Raw genomic sequence first — 15,843 nt, 5'->3', positions numbered from 1 at the left:
GGGGGGGCGCGCGGGGGGCGCGCGGGGGGCGCGCGGGGGGCGCTTACCACCTCCGCTCCTCAGGGCTCATCCCAATACCCTGCATTGGGTGGAGGCGGCTGGGAAGCTCGGGGAGCCCCTGCAGCTGGAGGACCACGATGTCTACTGTCCCTACAGCGCCACGGGCAACGCCACGGTGAGCGCCCCCTGTCCCGCCCCCAGGACTGGGGCAGCGAGCGTCCTCTCCCGGGTGGCGGAGGAGGGACGGGGAGACAGCGCCTCACAGCCCTTCTCATTCCCAGGGAGAGCTGGTGTACGCCCACTACGGGCGCCCAGAGGACCTGCAGGACCTGCGGGCCCGGGGCGTGGAGCCGGCGGGACGCCTCCTGCTGGTGCGCCTGGGGGAGATCAGTTTTGCCCAGAAGGTGAGGGTCCCTGCACGGGGGATGGAGTGGAGGGCGGAGGGCGCAGGGCTGGGGAAAGCGAAGATAGGATAGCAGCAGATGAGAAGCCTCTAGGAGGCTGTCAGAAGAGGAAAAGAACCAAGCGGGTAAGAAAGTGTTGGCGGGGAACAAAATCAGGAGGTTGGGATGGGGAACAAGCAGGGAAGAATGTGGAGCAAGGTGAGGTTTGCTGTGCGAAGGTGGGAAGATGAGGGTGGTGGGGGGTGCCCACAGCCTCTCTGGGTTCATAATAGCAGAGCAGAGGCAGTGCCACTTTACTTTTACTTCCTTCTCCTGCCCTTATAAATCGGTTTTCTCTGGGAGAAGGAGCCTTTTACCCATGTCCCATCCCCAGGTGGCCAGTGCCCAGGACTTTGGGGCCCGAGGAGTGCTCATATACCCTGATTCCGCAGACTTCTCCCAGGACCCACACAAGCTCGGCCTGTCCAGCCACAGGGCTGTGTATGGACATGTGAGTCTGGGGGCAGCCAGCGGTGGATTCCTGGGGTCCCAAGACTGTACCTCTTTGTCTAGGATGATGCTGGTAAGCTACTCCTGGGAGCCCAGCTCACAGTTTCAGCGTGGACATCCCCTTCCTCACAGGTGCACCTGGGAACTGGGGACCCCTACACGCCTGGCTTCCCTTCCTTTAATCAAACCCAGTTCCCTCCAGTCCAGTCCTCAGGCCTCCCTAACATCCCAGCCCAGCCCATCAGTGCGGACATTGCCTCCCTCCTGCTGAGGTGAGGGGCGTGTGGGGACCAAGAGGGGAGGAGGAAGGGAGAGGGAGCTAGTTTGTAAAGTCTTTTGGGGTGAACTAGAAAAAGATGAATCTTCTGGGTGGGCAGAGCCTCATGCCAGTGCCTGCCATCCAGTGAGTGGAACTCCAGCTGGATATCACAGCCACTTCCTCTGGGCACCTTTGAGGACCTAACCTGCACAACTGTCCAAGGCAGGAGGCACATTGCAGAAGTCGAGCTGGAACCAGAGGGTGGGAGGGAAAGAGCGCAGGGGGAGCTCTGGGCTCTTCTATAGCCTGGGCCTCTCTGCCACTTCCAACCCTTTCTGCCCCACCCCTCTCCAGGAAACTCCAAGGCCCTGTGGCCCCCCAGGAATGGCAGGGGCACCTCCCAGTCTCCCCTTATCGCCTGGGCCCTGGGCCAGGCTTGCATCTAGGGGTCAACAACCACAGGGCCTCTACCCCCATCAGCAACATCTTTGGCTGCATCGAGGGCCGCTCAGAGCCAGGTGTGCTAGCCTGCCCAGCATCACCCACAGCCTGCAGGAGGGGAGCCATTGCTCATGAACCTGGACTAGAAATGGGGCTGGAGCAGGAGGCCCTGGGGGAGTGGGCAGGGGTGGTGCCCAGGGGAGGGGGCAGCAGGAGTTAGCAGGGTGGGAGGCTGGCAAATTGAGGCTGATCTGGGACCAAGGAGGGTGGCAATGAGTAGACCCCATGGTCAAATCTGTCCAGAGACAGGATGGGCAGTTCAGCACAGTAGTGAGTTCCCTAGCACAGGAGGTGAGCAAGTGTGCTTTGGGTGATGTCATAGCATAAAAAGGAGTTCAGGTTAGGCAGACGAACATTTTGAGCCTAACTAGATGCAGATAGCAGTAGGAATCTAAGTGGGTTCTTTTTTTATTTTTAATGTTTAGTTTTGAGAGAGAGAGAGAGAAAGAGTGAGCATGAGCGGGGAAGGTGCAGAGAGAGAGGGGGACAGAAGAATCGGGCTCCACCTTGATAACAGAGAGCCTGACGCAAGGCTCGAACCTATGAACCATGAGATCACAATCTGAGCTGAAGTCAGATGCTCAACTGACTGAGTCAGCCAGGCGCCCCCGAATCAAAGTGGGTTATTGAGCTGAAGAGTGTGATATCTACAAACACTGAGGAGAGACACAGGGAAGCCTGTGATGGCAGCTCAGATGAGAAACCGGGGTTGGGGTGGGGGGGTGGTTGGGGTAGAGGGGTAGAGGAGGAAGACCTGTCAGGACTTGTCAAACAGCAGGACATGGCTGACCAGGGAGGTGATGGAATCCAGAATGGCTCCAAGCACCTGCTGAAGGAGCAGGCCATCCAGGCAGGGCCAAGCAGAAGAGGTGCTGTCACTTTAGGGACAGCAGGGATGGCAGGGCTGGGAAGTGGAGACTGAGAGGCCTAAGAAATGGTGATGAGGCCCTGTGACATACCCTCCCAGATGCTTTCTGGGTACTGCCAGTATAAGGACATAGACCCCAAACCTCCCCTCCTGCAGATCACTATGTTGTCATTGGGGCGCAGAGGGATGCGTGGGGCCCAGGAGCGGCCAAGTCTGCTGTGGGGACGGCCATACTGCTGGAGCTGGTGCGAACCTTTTCCTCCATGGTGAGCAATGGTAAGGTCAAGGCCTGGGCCGGGTAGCTGGGGCTGTGGTCTGAGCCAGGACAGGGCAGAGAGGCAGTCAGGAGCACAGGCTAGAGAGTGGCCACTCAGACCTGGGCCAAACCTGGCTTCTCCATGTCCCAGATGCATGGCCCTGGGCAAGTCACTTTACCTCCATTTCCTCATCTAAACATGAAAGTAGAGTTGACCCTTTAGCAATGCCAGGGTTAGGGGTGCAGACCCCTCCGCTCCATTGAAAATCTGCATGTAAGTGGACCCAAGCAGTTCAAACCCATGTTTAAGAGTCAACTGTAATAATAGTCCTTGGTCTGAGTGAAGCATTAAGCAGGAGACTCCATACGAAAGCCATCTCCATCACTGTTATAGTTGAGTCAGGGCAGATCAGGGGAGGTGGGCTGGGCTGGGGGCTGGATGGGAGGAAAGGAGAGACCCCAGGGAAGTAGGACAGAGGAAGACAATGATGGTGTCTCTGCTTGGTCTTCAGCTGAGCCCATGCTCCCAACCCACTCTGCTTCCAGGCTTCCGGCCTCGCAGGAGCCTTCTCTTCATCAGCTGGGACGGAGGGGACTTTGGGAGCGTGGGCTCCACAGAGTGGCTAGAGGTAATGTGGGGTCCAGGACAGGGAGTCAGGCAGTGGGAAGAGGTGGGGGGGGGGTTAAACCTCATATCCCTCACCCACAGGGCTACCTCAGTGTGCTGCACCTCAAAGCCGTAGTCTATGTGAGCCTGGACAATGCAGTGCTGGGTGAGTGGGGGTAGTGTGACCAGCTGGGCTCCCTCTGGTCCACCCTGCCCTCAGGGCCAAGCCTTGAGCCTGGCATCCCTTCTCCTCCCTCTCTGCAGGAGATGACAAGTTCCAGGCCAAGACCAGCCCCCTTCTGATCAGCCTCATAGAGAACATCCTGAAGCAGGCAAGAGCTGGCCAGGAGCAGGGGATGAAGGGAAGCTGGTGGTGGCCAGGGCCTGACCTGACCGGTGCCCCCTACCCTGCCTCCAGGTGGACTCTCCTAACCACAGTGGGCAGACCCTCTATGAGCAGGTGATGTTCAACAATCACAGCTGGGATGCTGAGGTGTAAGTTGGGGTGAGGAGCAAGGGAGGGCATCTTGTGGGGGGAGCCAAACCCACAGAGCACTCCAACCTGCTCACTCTCAGGATCCAGCCACTGCCCATGGACAGCAGTGCCTATTCCTTCACGGCCTTTGCGGGGGTCCCTGCCGTTGAGTTCTCTTTCATGGAGGTGAGACTTCCTGGCCCTGTCCCAGAGCAGCATCCCCTCAGCCTGCCTGTACAATGACCCTGTGCCAGCGTGCACCCTGTCCCCGCAGGATGGCCAGGCATACCCGTTCCTGCACACGAAGGATGACACATACGAGAACCTACACAGGGTCCTGCGGGGCCGCCTGCCCGCGGTGGCCCAGGCTGTGGCCCAGCTCGCTGGGCAACTCCTCATAAGGCTCAGCCACGATCACCTGCTGCCTCTGGACTTCGGCCGCTACGGGGATGTAGTCCTCAAGCACATCGGCAGCCTCAACGAGTTCTCTGGGGACCTCAAGGTCCAAGATACCAACCCTGCTCCTGGCTTCTGGGGGTGGGGGGGCGCTATATCCCCCCAAAGTGCTGCCCATTCCAGAGGTGTGGCCCCTCTTCCCCACAATCCTTAGGGTCTAGTCCCCTCTGACAACCTGGTCCTTTTACTCCTGCCCTAGACCCCTAGACCCCTAGACCCCTTAGGACCCAACTCATACCCTCCCAACCGCCCAGATCTTCTTCCCTCTCCCACTGTTCTGTTCCACTATACCGCCTAGTCCTGCCAGCCCCAGGGTCTCAGCCCCATTCCCCAGCACCTGGACCCCCACCCTAGGCTGGGGTCCTGGCCCCTGCGTCCGGCCCCAGCCTGCGTCTCCATCCTCAGGCCCGCGGGCTGACCCTCCAGTGGGTGTACTCGGCGCGGGGGGACTACATCCGGGCAGCTGAGAAGCTGCGAAAGGAGATCTACAGCTCAGAGGAGAGCGATGAACGGCTGATGCGCATGTACAACGTGCGCATCATGCGGGTGAGGCCCCGCCCCCGCGCCCTCTCCCTTTCCCTGAAGGCCTGGAGCCACCCTTCCGAGGACCCATTCGCCCTGTGCTCCTCTCCCGTTTCCGCCTTTGCTCCGTCCCTGTCTTCCGGGCGCTCCCGGTCCTGGATTGACAGCGCTCACAGACCGGCCAGGCTGGAGCGACCACTGAGACAGGCCCCGCAAAGTGATGAAACGGACAGGGAGGGCCAGACGCGTGGCAGACCTGGGACTCCTCTGCCTTGCGCCGAGCCCTTCACTGCCTCCCTCTCCTCTCCTCTCCTCTCCTCTCCTCTCCTCTCCTCTCCTCTCGAGAGAAAAAGCATGTCCACGATCGTCCACAGTACAAGAGGCACAAGCTTATGGCCAGGAGGGGCAAAGCCTTAAGAAATTCAGAGCAAGGAGAGCTCTCTTCCCTCTGGTAATAAGATAGGTGAAACCCAGAGAAGCTGCCTGGGGGAAGTGTCACGTAAAGTTCTACAGGATCTGATTCCTTGGCCAATTCCTCCCACTTCATTTTGAATACTTCCCAACTCACGCTCTGTCTCCTGTTCCAACCTCTCCACTTTCTTCCATTTATTTATTCCCAAGAACTCAACGCTTTGATTTCGGGAAATGGGATAAGTAGGGGCCGTGGGCATGGGAAAAAGTCTACAGGGCAAAATTCTAAGCAGGACCATCCTCCTTGAGTGTGGTGTGGACAGGGAACCCGGAGTGTATGCAGGACCTTGGTTTTGGGACATGTCTTCCATTTGTTTTTCCCTCCTGTGACCCTGCCTGTTTCCCTTGGCACCACTTACCCCTTGTTTCTGTTCGCAAACCCATCCCTCTTGGCTCTTTCATCCTTGCTCTTTTCTCCTGATCCCTCTCATCCTTCTCTCTCTTCAGTTTCCTCTCTTATTCCCCTACTTCCTGACCTCTCCATCTCCCCTTCCCTTTGTCCCTTCCACTGAGACACGCATGGTTCATTCTCATTCACAGATCTTGCTTTAATCCCTGCTGTGCCAGACTCCGGGAACACAAAAAGATGCTACTCCCCTCACCCACCCCACTCCCCCAAGTTGCCACACCCCCCCCCCCCCCCCCCCCCCCCAGGGAATGAAGGGCACCTGTATGCCAGGGGCATGATTCAGACTCAGGGCTGGAGAGTAAAAGATTCAGAACTTCAGAACCAGCAACATGGCTGGGCCAGACCCAGGGAACTCTGTTGCTCTAGACCAGGGGTTGGTAAACTATAGCCAGTGGGCCAAACTTGGCCTGCTGCCTGTTTTGCAAATAAAGTTTTATGGAAACACAGCCATGCACATTGATTTTTCATATTCTCTATGGCTGCTTTTGTACTAGCTATGGTGGCAAAGTTGAGTGTTTGCAACAGAAACAATATGGCCTGCAGAGCCGAAAATATTTGCCACCTGGCTTTTTTTAGAAAAAGTTTGCTAACCCCTGCTTTAGACTGTGAGGTTCGTCTAGAGGAACAAACAGAACGTGGGTTGGTGCAGACAAAAGACATTCAGAGTAGAGACATCCAGAGTAAGGGTATGGCAGTGAGATAGGCCTGGTTGTCCTTGGGAGCAGGGCAGGGACCAGCAGAACCTGAACAGAAGTCTGTGGAGAAGCAGAGGGGAGAGGAGCACCAAACTGTGGGAGAGAGATCACCTATCAAGGGAGCCTTGGATGCCAGGAAAAGAAGTTTGAATTTTTAGGGTCTGGGCATCAAGGAAATTAGGGAGGTGTTTGAACAGGGAGGTGGTGGGGGCAGAACAGAGTTTTAGGAAGGATTTGGCCAGACCATCCATGGTGCAGAGGGAATGAATGGAGTGATGGCTGAGCTCTGGATGAGAGTGGCAGTAAATACCACCTGTGGGTGAGGGGACTGGAATGATGGGAGACATTTGGAAGGAAAATGGACAGATGGGGTGTTAAGGGAAGAGGAGGGGAAAAATGATAGCAGCTGCCATTTCTCGAGGGCTGCCATGTGCTAGGGCTTTACTGCATTTTCCCTCACAGGACCCCCCAAATCTTGTGAGGTTGCTAGTGCTGTACAATGATAACTTATCCAAGATCGCAGTAAGTGGTGGAGCCAAAATCAGAAACCAGGCAGTCTGAGCTCACCCCATTCACATGAACACACCTTCCGGGCTGAGAGGCTGGCACTGGGGAGACCCTGGCACTCACGAGGGATTGTGGGTGCAAGGGTCAGGTTTTAGAAGAAGTTGGTGCTCGTGTGTGTGAGGCTGTGTCCAGGTGCCCCTTACCTGGTGGGGAGGCCCAGAAGGGTGGAGGCCAGGATTTCAGTGGATGATTTTTGTCAAGTAGACTTGGCAATTATCCCCATGAGGTCGTGACTGCAGTCAGGGGCATGGAGGGCTTGAAAAGATGTGAGCGTGTGAGACCACCCATAGAGATTCCAATTTTGTTGGGGTGGCACCCACGCGATGGTGATTCTAGTAAGCAGCCAGGCTTGAAGAACACCGGATTGTAGGTAAGGAGAGGAGCAGAGGGTGGGGGTCCAGCCTTGGGCCTGCCCATATGTGGGAGCAGAAGGAACCCAGAGAGGCTGGAAGAAAGGTGGGAGAACTGGGCAGGGAGTGAGGCCATCTCAAGAAAGATGATCAGCATCTGAGTCATAGAGGAAGGACAGAGTCAGGCACTTCATTAGCACTGGCCTGTCCCCTTGACCTTTGACGCTGGTATGTGGACGTTGGCGGCGGTGAGGGGGAATGACTGGGGTGTAGGAGAGTGAGGAGCAGCAGGACCATAGACTGTTATTTGAGGCTTTAGCTGGGTAAGTGAATGAGTGAAGACGGAAGACTGGGAGGGCGTAGATGCGGGCTTGGAGGCCAGAGGGATAGAATGGGATAGAATCTAAAACACAGTAGGAGGACGCTGCCTACCCGGGCTGCTGGTGACGTCAAAGAATGGCTACCCCCGATTGGGTAGACAAAGGGAGGTGGGACTTAAAGAAGTTGCTCAGCAATGTTCGCTACGCGTGTCCGGCCCCCCCCCCCGCGCTCAGGCGGAACCCCCACCCGACACGACCCCTTCTCGGCGCAGGTGGAGTTCTACTTCCTGTCTCAGTACGTGTCGCCGGCCGACTCCCCATTCCGCCACATTTTCTTGGGCCACGGAGACCACACGCTGGACGCGCTGCTCGACCACGTGCGACTGTTGCGCTCCCACGGTTCCGGAGACCCTAGGGCTGCCTCCTCCGGGGTGGCTCCCGGCCTGGGCTTCCAGGAGAGCCGCTTCCGACGCCAGCTGGCCCTGCTTACCTGGACGCTGCAGGGGGCAGCCAACGCACTTAGCGGGGACGTCTGGAACATCGATAACAACTTCTGAGGTCCGCGGTGGGCAGGGCGAGCATATGCCCCTGCCGAGAGCTCCTGCTCTCCCGCTTGAGCGACTTCTAGGTGATAGAGGTGCCTAGTGCCACCTCTCACTGCTGACCGGTTTCTCATTAGCCTTTCCCGTCCTTGCAGAGGGCCCAGCCGAGATGCCTGCGCAGACACCCACACCCCTGGCCCTGAAATGTAGGAGTAGGTGAGGAGTGACTTCCACAATGGGTCGGCATTACTGTCAGCTAATCAGAGAGCCGCATCCGCTCCCTCATCACAGCCCTTTACCCTTCGGGAAAGGGGCCCCCACACCTAGAGACCACTCGGGAAGGTTTCCTAGGTCCTGGGACATGACCAGTCCTCTTAGTGGGAGAATGACTGGAACCATAGCCTATAGCCAACAGGTGGTCTGTGGTGGGAGGGGCTGGGGTTTGGACCTTAATAAACCACCTGGTGGCATCTGTTGTTTATAAGCACTTTTATGCTTCTTCCTCACCCTCACTCCACCCAATCCTCCCTCCCTTGAGACAGGGAAGGGTTGGGCAGAGGGGCCAAAGAGGATGCAAACAGGAATGCTGTCTCCATGGGGAAAACTTTGTTCTGTTACCTGAGGAAGTAAGGATGCTGCCTAAGGAAATAAGGAGGGCCCTTCTCCAAAGACCATCGTGGGTGGAGAGCTGGCTCTGTAGCTTCTCCAGAGACCAGGGATGGATACATTATTTTCAGGGCCTCTTGTTCAAAAGGTATGAACAAACCTTTTTCTTTCCTACAGTCTTTCAACCTGTATGGTGCATTTTAATTTGCTATTTAATGTCCGGATCTTCAGACGGAAATACCCTGGGGCAGAACCCCATAGGCACTGGGGCTCTGCTCCACACCTTGGTCCGGATGGCGCACGTGCCAGACCCTGACCATGACCTGTGCCTGGGGCCAGGCCCCTGCTGGGAAAGGAGGGTACCAGTTGTCTCTGGGTGGGGGCAGGGAGCTGGCAGGTAAGAACACGACCAGGGGCGGCAGAACCCCCACACATTCTCCATTGTCCCATCAGACTGTCCTTCCAAAAACATAAATTCAGACGAGATAGGGCGCGTTCAAGGTGGCATGGCCGTAGACCCAAAACATAAATTCAAAGGTAAAACAAATTAAGAATTTCAAGGTGGTGACCACAGAGCATTAGCCCCCAAACATGGGGCCTCCTGAGAATAGGCCCTGGGAGACTACAGGGGTCACACACACACACCTGTTAGACTGACCCACCCTGGGACCTCTCCATGTGGGTCCCCTTTGGTCAGTCTTTGTCCAACAAGGTAGAAGCTGCAGGAGGGCAGGGAAGTGTAAATGCTGCCTGCACCACTTTACCCTTAATCACATCTCAGGTGGCGGCAGCCCTGGCCCTCACTCAAGGGCAGCTGCATAAATACTAGGGCCTGTGTCTGGGCTACTCGGTCCTCTCTTGATGTGGACAGGTCCTACCCTGCGCCTCAGGACACTGGGGAGTGAAGGCCTCTTAGTGTACAGCTTGTGATGCTCCAGGCTCTGGGTTCCAGGATGAAACTTCCCCCCTCTTACGCCCCCCTGAGCCTGACTTGGTGGGTTCTCAGGAGCCTGGACCAGGGTCAGATGCTCCTTGACTATTTGCTTCTCTGACATAATGTCCAGAACAAATTTCTCAAAGTGGTTTCTCAGCCCTTCACCTTGTCCAGAATAGCAATCTGGAAAAGAGATGTTCATGTGCTAATCCCTGAAACCTGTGAATGTTACCTTGCCCAACAAAAAGGACTTTTTGGATGTGGTTGGGTTGAGGATCTTGAGATGGGGAGTATTTTGAGCTGAAATGTGCCCCCCCCCCAAATTCATATGTTGAAGCCCTAACCCCCAATATCTCAGTCTGTATTTGGAGACACGGCCTTTAAAGATGTGATTAAGTTCAAATGAAGCCATTAGGGTGGACCTAATCTAAGCCAATCAGTGTCCTTGTAAGAAAATTGGACACGGAGAGACATCAGGCATGTGCACACACAGAGGAAAGGCCATGTAAAGACATGGTGAGAAGGGGGCAATCTGTGAGCCAAAGAGAGGCTTCCAGAGAAATCAAATCTGTTGCCACCTTACTCTTGAACATCTAGCCTCTAGAACTGTCAGAAAATTAATTTGTGTTTAAGTGCCCCCCCCCGCCCCCATCTGTGTAGCCCTAGTAAACTAATAGGGAGATTATCCTGGATTGGGGGAGTGGGGGTATGTCATCAGTAAGGTCCTTCTAGAAGGAGGCAAGAGGATTAGAGATGTGACAACAAGCAGAGAACAGACGGAGTCTGTCTTAACATTGTCTTGCTGATTTTTGCCCCAATCAACGATCTGCCAGTGTCACTGGCTGCCCCTCTTCCTTTCTTCTCCCTTGCCCTGCATCTGAGAGAGGGCTGGACACCTACCTTTCGAGGATCCTATTCTTTTCCTGTGCCTTAGTTTCTCCTGCCTGGTTGAGTTGGAAGTTATGTCAGGCAATCCCATTTTCCCCAGTCTTGGCAGGGACCTTGGTGTTTCTGACTCACAGGAGTTGAAGTCATAAAGGAAGAGACAAAAGCAGATAAAGGGTCAAAAAGGCAGAAAAGGATTCTGGGTATGGGAAGCATCTAGGAAACCCTGGCAAGAGGCTCTGATGGCTCAAGAGCATGAGACTGGATGGGGCACCTGGGTAGTTTGGTTAGTTAAGCATGCAGCTCAGGTCATGATCTCACAGTTTCATGAGATCAAGCCCCATGTTGGGCTCTGCACTGGCAGTGCAGAACCTGCTTGGGACTCTCATTCTCTCTCTCTCTCCCTCGTCTTTTTCTGCCCCTCTCCCATTCGTGCTGCCTCTGTTGCTCTCAGAATAAATAAGTGAAACTTAAAAAAAAAAAAAAAAAAGGACTGAAACTGGATGTCTACAGCAGGTGGGATTAGGCAGCATTTGTTTGTTTCTTTGTTGTTTAAGTACATCAGCCTAGGGAAAGGACCCTATTTTAGAGCTAAAGGGGACCTTTAAAAAGTCTACTTCCCCAATTCCCTCATTTTAGAAGTAGAAATAGAAGCTCAGAAAAGTTCAATGACTTGCTCAAGGTCACACAGGTTTTTCTTCCGGTGCAGCACCAGGACTAGAACCCTCACTGGGTCCCTTCACTGCCCCAAGTCCCCTGAGGATGGGAGGAGGAACTGGAGGAATGAAGTGGGAAGAAAGGGGCTTGTTTCCTACATTTCTTAGTTTAATTTCAAAAATTTATTTTATTCAATTTGGAAAATGAATACAAATCCCTGGGTAGTTGGGGAGAGAGGCTGGGCAGGAAGAAGAGGGAGTAGGAGTTGAAACAAAGCAGGGGCATCACAGTGGCTGTCTCATGTACACATCCACATCTCTGCCCCAGGAGGTGGGTAAAAGTTGAGCAGGGAGCTCAGGTCCGAAGGAACACCATGGTGAGGAGGCCTGGAGGAGGAGGACAGAAGAGCAAGACCGAATGAGCAGCCTTGGGGCTCTGTTAGCCTTCCTCATGGCCCCCACGCCCCTGGCCACTACTGTGCTCACCCAAGATGTAGGCCGCCACCAACTTCTGTCCCAGGGAGACGTGCAGGATTTGGGGCAGCTGGCTGCCAAGTTCGTCCTGGAGCGGGAGCAGCAGGAAGGCCACGGAGACTATGCCCGTCAGCAAGAAGAGGAGGAAGGAGCTGGTGGCCAGTTGTGGATGGGGGTCTGGGAAACAAACTTGGCTCATCAGAAGCTCCAGCCTCCCTCCTGCCCAGCCCACCGTCCTCCAGGATGAAAGTTGGAGATGGGAGGTGTGTCTATTTCTTATTGCCTTCCAGGGGGCGTACTGCAAGTGTCGTCTCCTCCCTGGAGCCTCTGTCCCCACAGTTACAAGAAACCTTCTATCCTCTGGTCCCTCAGCATATTTTTCTCTTCACCCTGCCTTCATTACTGACTCCTGTGGACAAGATTGTCAGGCAAGGAACTCTGTCTCCCATATGCAGCCCACAACTTGGTACAGCATAGTGCTTCAGTATGGGTTTCATATTGAACTGAACTAAGCTGGCACATGATAGGAAGTACTGAAATTAGAGCCAAGGGAGAACTTTTCCCTCTAAGTAGAGGCCAGAAACCAGGGAAAGCTACAAAAGTCTGTGTTTTGCCTAACCTGATATGAAATCTCAACTCCTAGGAATGCTTCTGCCAAAAAGCAAAAGACTGAACCAGAAGACCCCTTCCACTCCAACTGGGTACATCTCCAGGGTAACGCTCAAGAACTCAAGAATTCCCATCCCCCAACTCACTCTCGGGGAAGTGTCTGGCCGTGGGTGGTGCTGTCCAGGAAGGAGGCCCTGGGTGGGGCGTTGGGTCAGGCTGTCCCTGAAGCTCAAGAGGGTAGGCTGGGGCCCTCAGAATCGAGGTGATGTCCTTGCGCCCCACCACTCGACCCTCAGCTCCCTCCTCAGACAGCTCAATGCGGAAGCGGTCCTGGACGTCATAGTGGCTGGGAATGGGGGCCACATGGCGAATCACACTGGTCCCAAAATAGGAGAGAGGCCCGTTGTGAGGAAGTGAATGACAGGCAGTGATCCAAGTGGATCCAGGCCCACTTCCCAGGAGCTTTTCCCTTAGGGATGCTGACAGAGGTGGGGGAAAAGGTTGAAGAGACCCAGGTCTGAGCCCTAGGGCATGGGCGCGGTAATTCAGACAAAGGTAGCTGCAAACCCTGGCTCCCACGAGTCCCCTCAACCATCCCAACTCACATGTCAATGCAGGATTGAGGTTTCACGTATCCTTCTGCGTCAAACACCGTATATTTGGCAGGTGCTGTGCACAGGACTGAGGGATAAATGCACACACAGACCGACCACTGCTTCAGAGACCCTACACAAGCTTGCCCAGGGAGGGACACTAGAGTCCCTCTTGCCTTCTACCCCAGAGCACAGGACCTGATTCTTCCAGTCTGCCAAAGTTGGATATCTGACCCTGCTCATCACACTCCTCCAGCCCCACACAGTCCCCTGGTGTCCTGCCCCCAGACCCAGATCCCTAGCATGAGGTGCCCATCCATTCACCTCGGAAGCGAAGCGCAGCTCCCGTGGGGTTATAGAGGGTCAGCAGCTGCCGGGGTCCACTCCGCTGGTCCGCCCTGAATACTAGGTCCGGGGGAAAGACGAGGACCGGGACAAGTCCCGAGGGAGGAGGGGCGCCCCGGGACCCCCGCGCAGGAGCCCCCGGGCCCACCAGCTCCTGGTCCTGGGGCGCCCCACGGCGCATGCAGGCTGTGTACGGTGGGACATCCGAAGGCAGAGCCCAGGGGACAGGGCCTGGAGTCTAGAGCTGTTGAGCGAGAGAGGAGAAAGGGGTCGGAATGAGATCGGGGGACAGGGCCTGGTCTGATGCTGCCGCCGCCGCCGCGTCGGAAACCCGCTAGATGAGGCTCCTCCAGACCAGGCCCAGTCCCCCCAAACCCTTCCCCTCTCCAGCTCGGCCCGGGTCCCTTTAGGCCCCGCCCCAGGCCCCACCTCATGGTCACGCCCACCCCATAAACCCTGCCCCTAGCTGCTCCCAACCCGGGCCTCGTCTCCTGGCCCGGCTCCCGAGCTCCAAAAGCTCCACCCGCCCCGCCGCAGGCTCCGCCCCTTCCGGGCGTCCGTGCTCTCCGGCCAGACCTCGCCTGCCGCACCCCCCCCCCTCTGGAGCCGCCCTTTCTCTAGCTCTCCGGAGACCTTTATATAAGTGCCTCCGAACCCTCCCTGAGCTCGGTCCGCAGCTCTTTCGTGCCTCAGCCTCCAAACAGCCGCTTGGGTTGTAAGGCTTACCCTCTGGTCACCGCACCTGCCAATCAACTTGTGGCCGGACTGAGGCTGCCATCTTCCCAAGAGACCATTTCTACACTTCCGCCGTACGGCCCCTGTCATTGGCTGGGGCGACCTCATTTCCGCCGTAAGCATGCGCCGATTGGTGCACTTAAAGACGTCATTGGTTTGATCCCAGTGACGTAAAACTTGACGGGCGACTCCGGCTCGAATGATGGAACTCAGAGGTACCGGACGGGGACCCCGGCTGATTGGAGCTCGGGCTTTGTTCCTCCCTCCCCAATGAGACCTCCAAATCACTAGAATCAGCATCCCACAGGGAAGCCCTCTTTCTTTACTTTAGTCCTAGGCTCTCTTACAAGCCTCTGCAGCAATCATAGCCGTTTTCCATAGTACTGGTTGGGAGGTTGCTTCCAGTTGGACTCGGACTGAGACAGGGAAACTGAAGGAACCCCAGGGAAAAAAGCCGTGTTTTTCCTTTGCTTCTTTTCTGGCTTCTATTCTTGCTAGGACCCCGCATTCCCACCCCACTCAACACATGCCTCGTAATGCAAAAACCCATGTTCTCCTTGTAAGGGACAAAGAGATAATGATATCTTTGGAGTCTTCCAGCACAATAGGCGATATCTAAGGAATGACCCGGCAGGCCATCAAGTGCCTATTCCAGACCACTGGCACTAGATCTCTCCACGCCAAGACCCCAGGCCTCAGGGAACGAGTGGCTTAAGAAGGGCCCTATCCTTGTTCTGACCAGTTCCTGGATGCCTGAGAAGGCATGTGCACAGAGTACAATCGCCAGTGAAAACTCCAGACCCCAAGAAAAGATGAGACTCGTGGTCTTTTCCTTTCCAAGTCTTCCAGACACCCAGTCCTTATCTCTCTCTCTGTCTTCAATAAACTGCTTTCACCTACTGCTGGCTCCTGTTTGATTTCCTTCCTGCGGGAAGCCAAGGACCCTTTTGGCTGGTCCTGCAGGACCCCCGCTGGGTCTGCAGACCCAGCCTGCAAGCATCAGGATGTCAGCCCACGGCTCCTCTCCTGAGTTTCCCTTTCCTTCATGGGACTCAGAAATCACTCACATATGCACAAGGAAGTAGGGTTTGCCAACCCTGCCACTTGCATCATCCCACTGAACCTTGTGAACTCCTTTCACAAACCAAATGGCCTCAGCAAGGTGAAGAATCTCACCCCAGGCCACATAATTGGTTAGCAGTAGAACAAAAACAAAGTTCATTTTATCCCAAAGCCATCCCTGAGCACCCCATCAAATGTAGAACCCCTTTATACTTTTAGGCTGTTTTTCTCATAGCATAGTTTCACTTGACACCATGCTTATTCTTATTTTTTTAAGTTTATTTATTTTTGAGGACGAGAGCAAATGGGGTGGGGGCAGAGATAGACTCCCAAGCAGACTCTGAACCCACAAACTGTGAGATCATGACCTGAGCCAAAATCAAGAGTCAGATGCTGACTGAGCCACCGAGGTGCCCCAACACCATGTTTATTTTATTGTGTATTTCCGCTCCAGTAGAATGTGCTCTCCTCCCCACAAGAGCAGAGACTTTGTTTTGTTTTCTGGTTCATTCCACAGTGCCTGCCATTTGGAATGAACAAATGAATAAGTGACTAGGATGAACTTTGAGCTGAGATCTGATTGAAGTTAGGAAATGAGCCATGAGAAATCAGTGGAGAGAATTCTGGATAGAGGGGATGGCAAAGGCAAAACCCCCAACCAGAAGGGTACTAGAACTGGTCACGGAGTCACCAAGACTGGAAAAGCACTTGCAAAGGAGACAATAGACAGATATGAGATGGGGGGGGGGGGGG

General features: G+C 55.2%; 2 protein-coding genes across 6 annotated transcripts in view; one reads left to right on the top strand and one right to left on the bottom strand.

The window, feature by feature from the left end:
* TFR2 (transferrin receptor 2) overlaps window positions 1–8,678 on the top strand; it is a 15,065-nt gene extending 6,387 nt beyond the window's left edge. For both annotated transcript variants that reach the window (XM_040455978.1, XM_040455979.1), the window contains exons 6-19: window positions 64–175; window positions 282–404; window positions 778–894; window positions 1,026–1,165; window positions 1,507–1,670; window positions 2,678–2,797; window positions 3,324–3,406; window positions 3,487–3,550; window positions 3,649–3,716; window positions 3,803–3,879; window positions 3,961–4,045; window positions 4,134–4,361; window positions 4,721–4,861; window positions 7,922–8,678. In XM_040455978.1, the coding sequence (XP_040311912.1) occupies window positions 64–175; window positions 282–404; window positions 778–894; window positions 1,026–1,165; window positions 1,507–1,670; window positions 2,678–2,797; window positions 3,324–3,406; window positions 3,487–3,550; window positions 3,649–3,716; window positions 3,803–3,879; window positions 3,961–4,045; window positions 4,134–4,361; window positions 4,721–4,861; window positions 7,922–8,206 (1,807 nt within the window). In that variant the 3' untranslated portion in view covers window positions 8,207–8,678. The remainder of the gene's footprint in view (window positions 1–63; window positions 176–281; window positions 405–777; window positions 895–1,025; window positions 1,166–1,506; window positions 1,671–2,677; window positions 2,798–3,323; window positions 3,407–3,486; window positions 3,551–3,648; window positions 3,717–3,802; window positions 3,880–3,960; window positions 4,046–4,133; window positions 4,362–4,720; window positions 4,862–7,921) is intronic.
* A 2,741-nt stretch (window positions 8,679–11,419) lies between these two features.
* On the bottom strand, window positions 11,420–14,829 carry MOSPD3 (motile sperm domain containing 3). Of its 4 annotated transcripts, none has more exons than XM_040456005.1 (7): window positions 14,036–14,829; window positions 13,473–13,537; window positions 13,273–13,407; window positions 12,961–13,036; window positions 12,502–12,731; window positions 11,759–11,923; window positions 11,420–11,659 (listed from the first exon to the last, which is right to left on the bottom strand). In XM_040456005.1, the coding sequence occupies exons 1-7, from the start codon at window positions 14,326–14,328 to the stop codon at window positions 11,628–11,630; spliced, it is 996 nt and encodes a 331-aa protein (XP_040311939.1). In that variant the 5' UTR covers window positions 14,329–14,829; the 3' UTR covers window positions 11,420–11,627. The 4 variants fall into 4 exon arrangements, with proteins under 4 accessions (XP_040311939.1, XP_040311942.1, XP_040311941.1 ...); XM_040456008.1 differs by having other exon boundaries at window positions 14,020–14,814; XM_040456007.1 differs by having other exon boundaries at window positions 13,273–13,537; window positions 14,020–14,090.
* Window positions 14,830–15,843: the final 1,014 nt, after the last annotated feature.

The sequence above is a fragment of the Herpailurus yagouaroundi genome, unplaced genomic scaffold (genome assembly GCF_014898765.1).
Source record: "Herpailurus yagouaroundi ecotype Mexico unplaced genomic scaffold, PumYag 216, whole genome shotgun sequence".
Taxonomy (NCBI): domain Eukaryota; kingdom Metazoa; phylum Chordata; class Mammalia; order Carnivora; family Felidae; genus Herpailurus; species Herpailurus yagouaroundi.
This window is presented reverse-complemented; position numbering and strand designations above follow the sequence as displayed.

Excerpts from the sequence above, each read along its gene's own strand:
- MOSPD3 (XM_040456005.1), bottom strand. The coding sequence starts at position 14,328 with ATGCTGATTCTAGTGATTTGGAGGTCTCATTGGGGAGGGAGGAACAAA. Across the intron at positions 13,408-13,472 it reads CCACCGTACACAGCCTGCAT|GCGCCCCTCCTCCCTCGGGA; the intron begins GCGCCGTGGGGC and ends GGGGGTCCCGGG. Across the intron at positions 13,037-13,272 it reads AGCTGCGCTTCGCTTCCGAG|TCCTGTGCACAGCACCTGCC; the intron begins GTGAATGGATGG and ends TTTATCCCTCAG.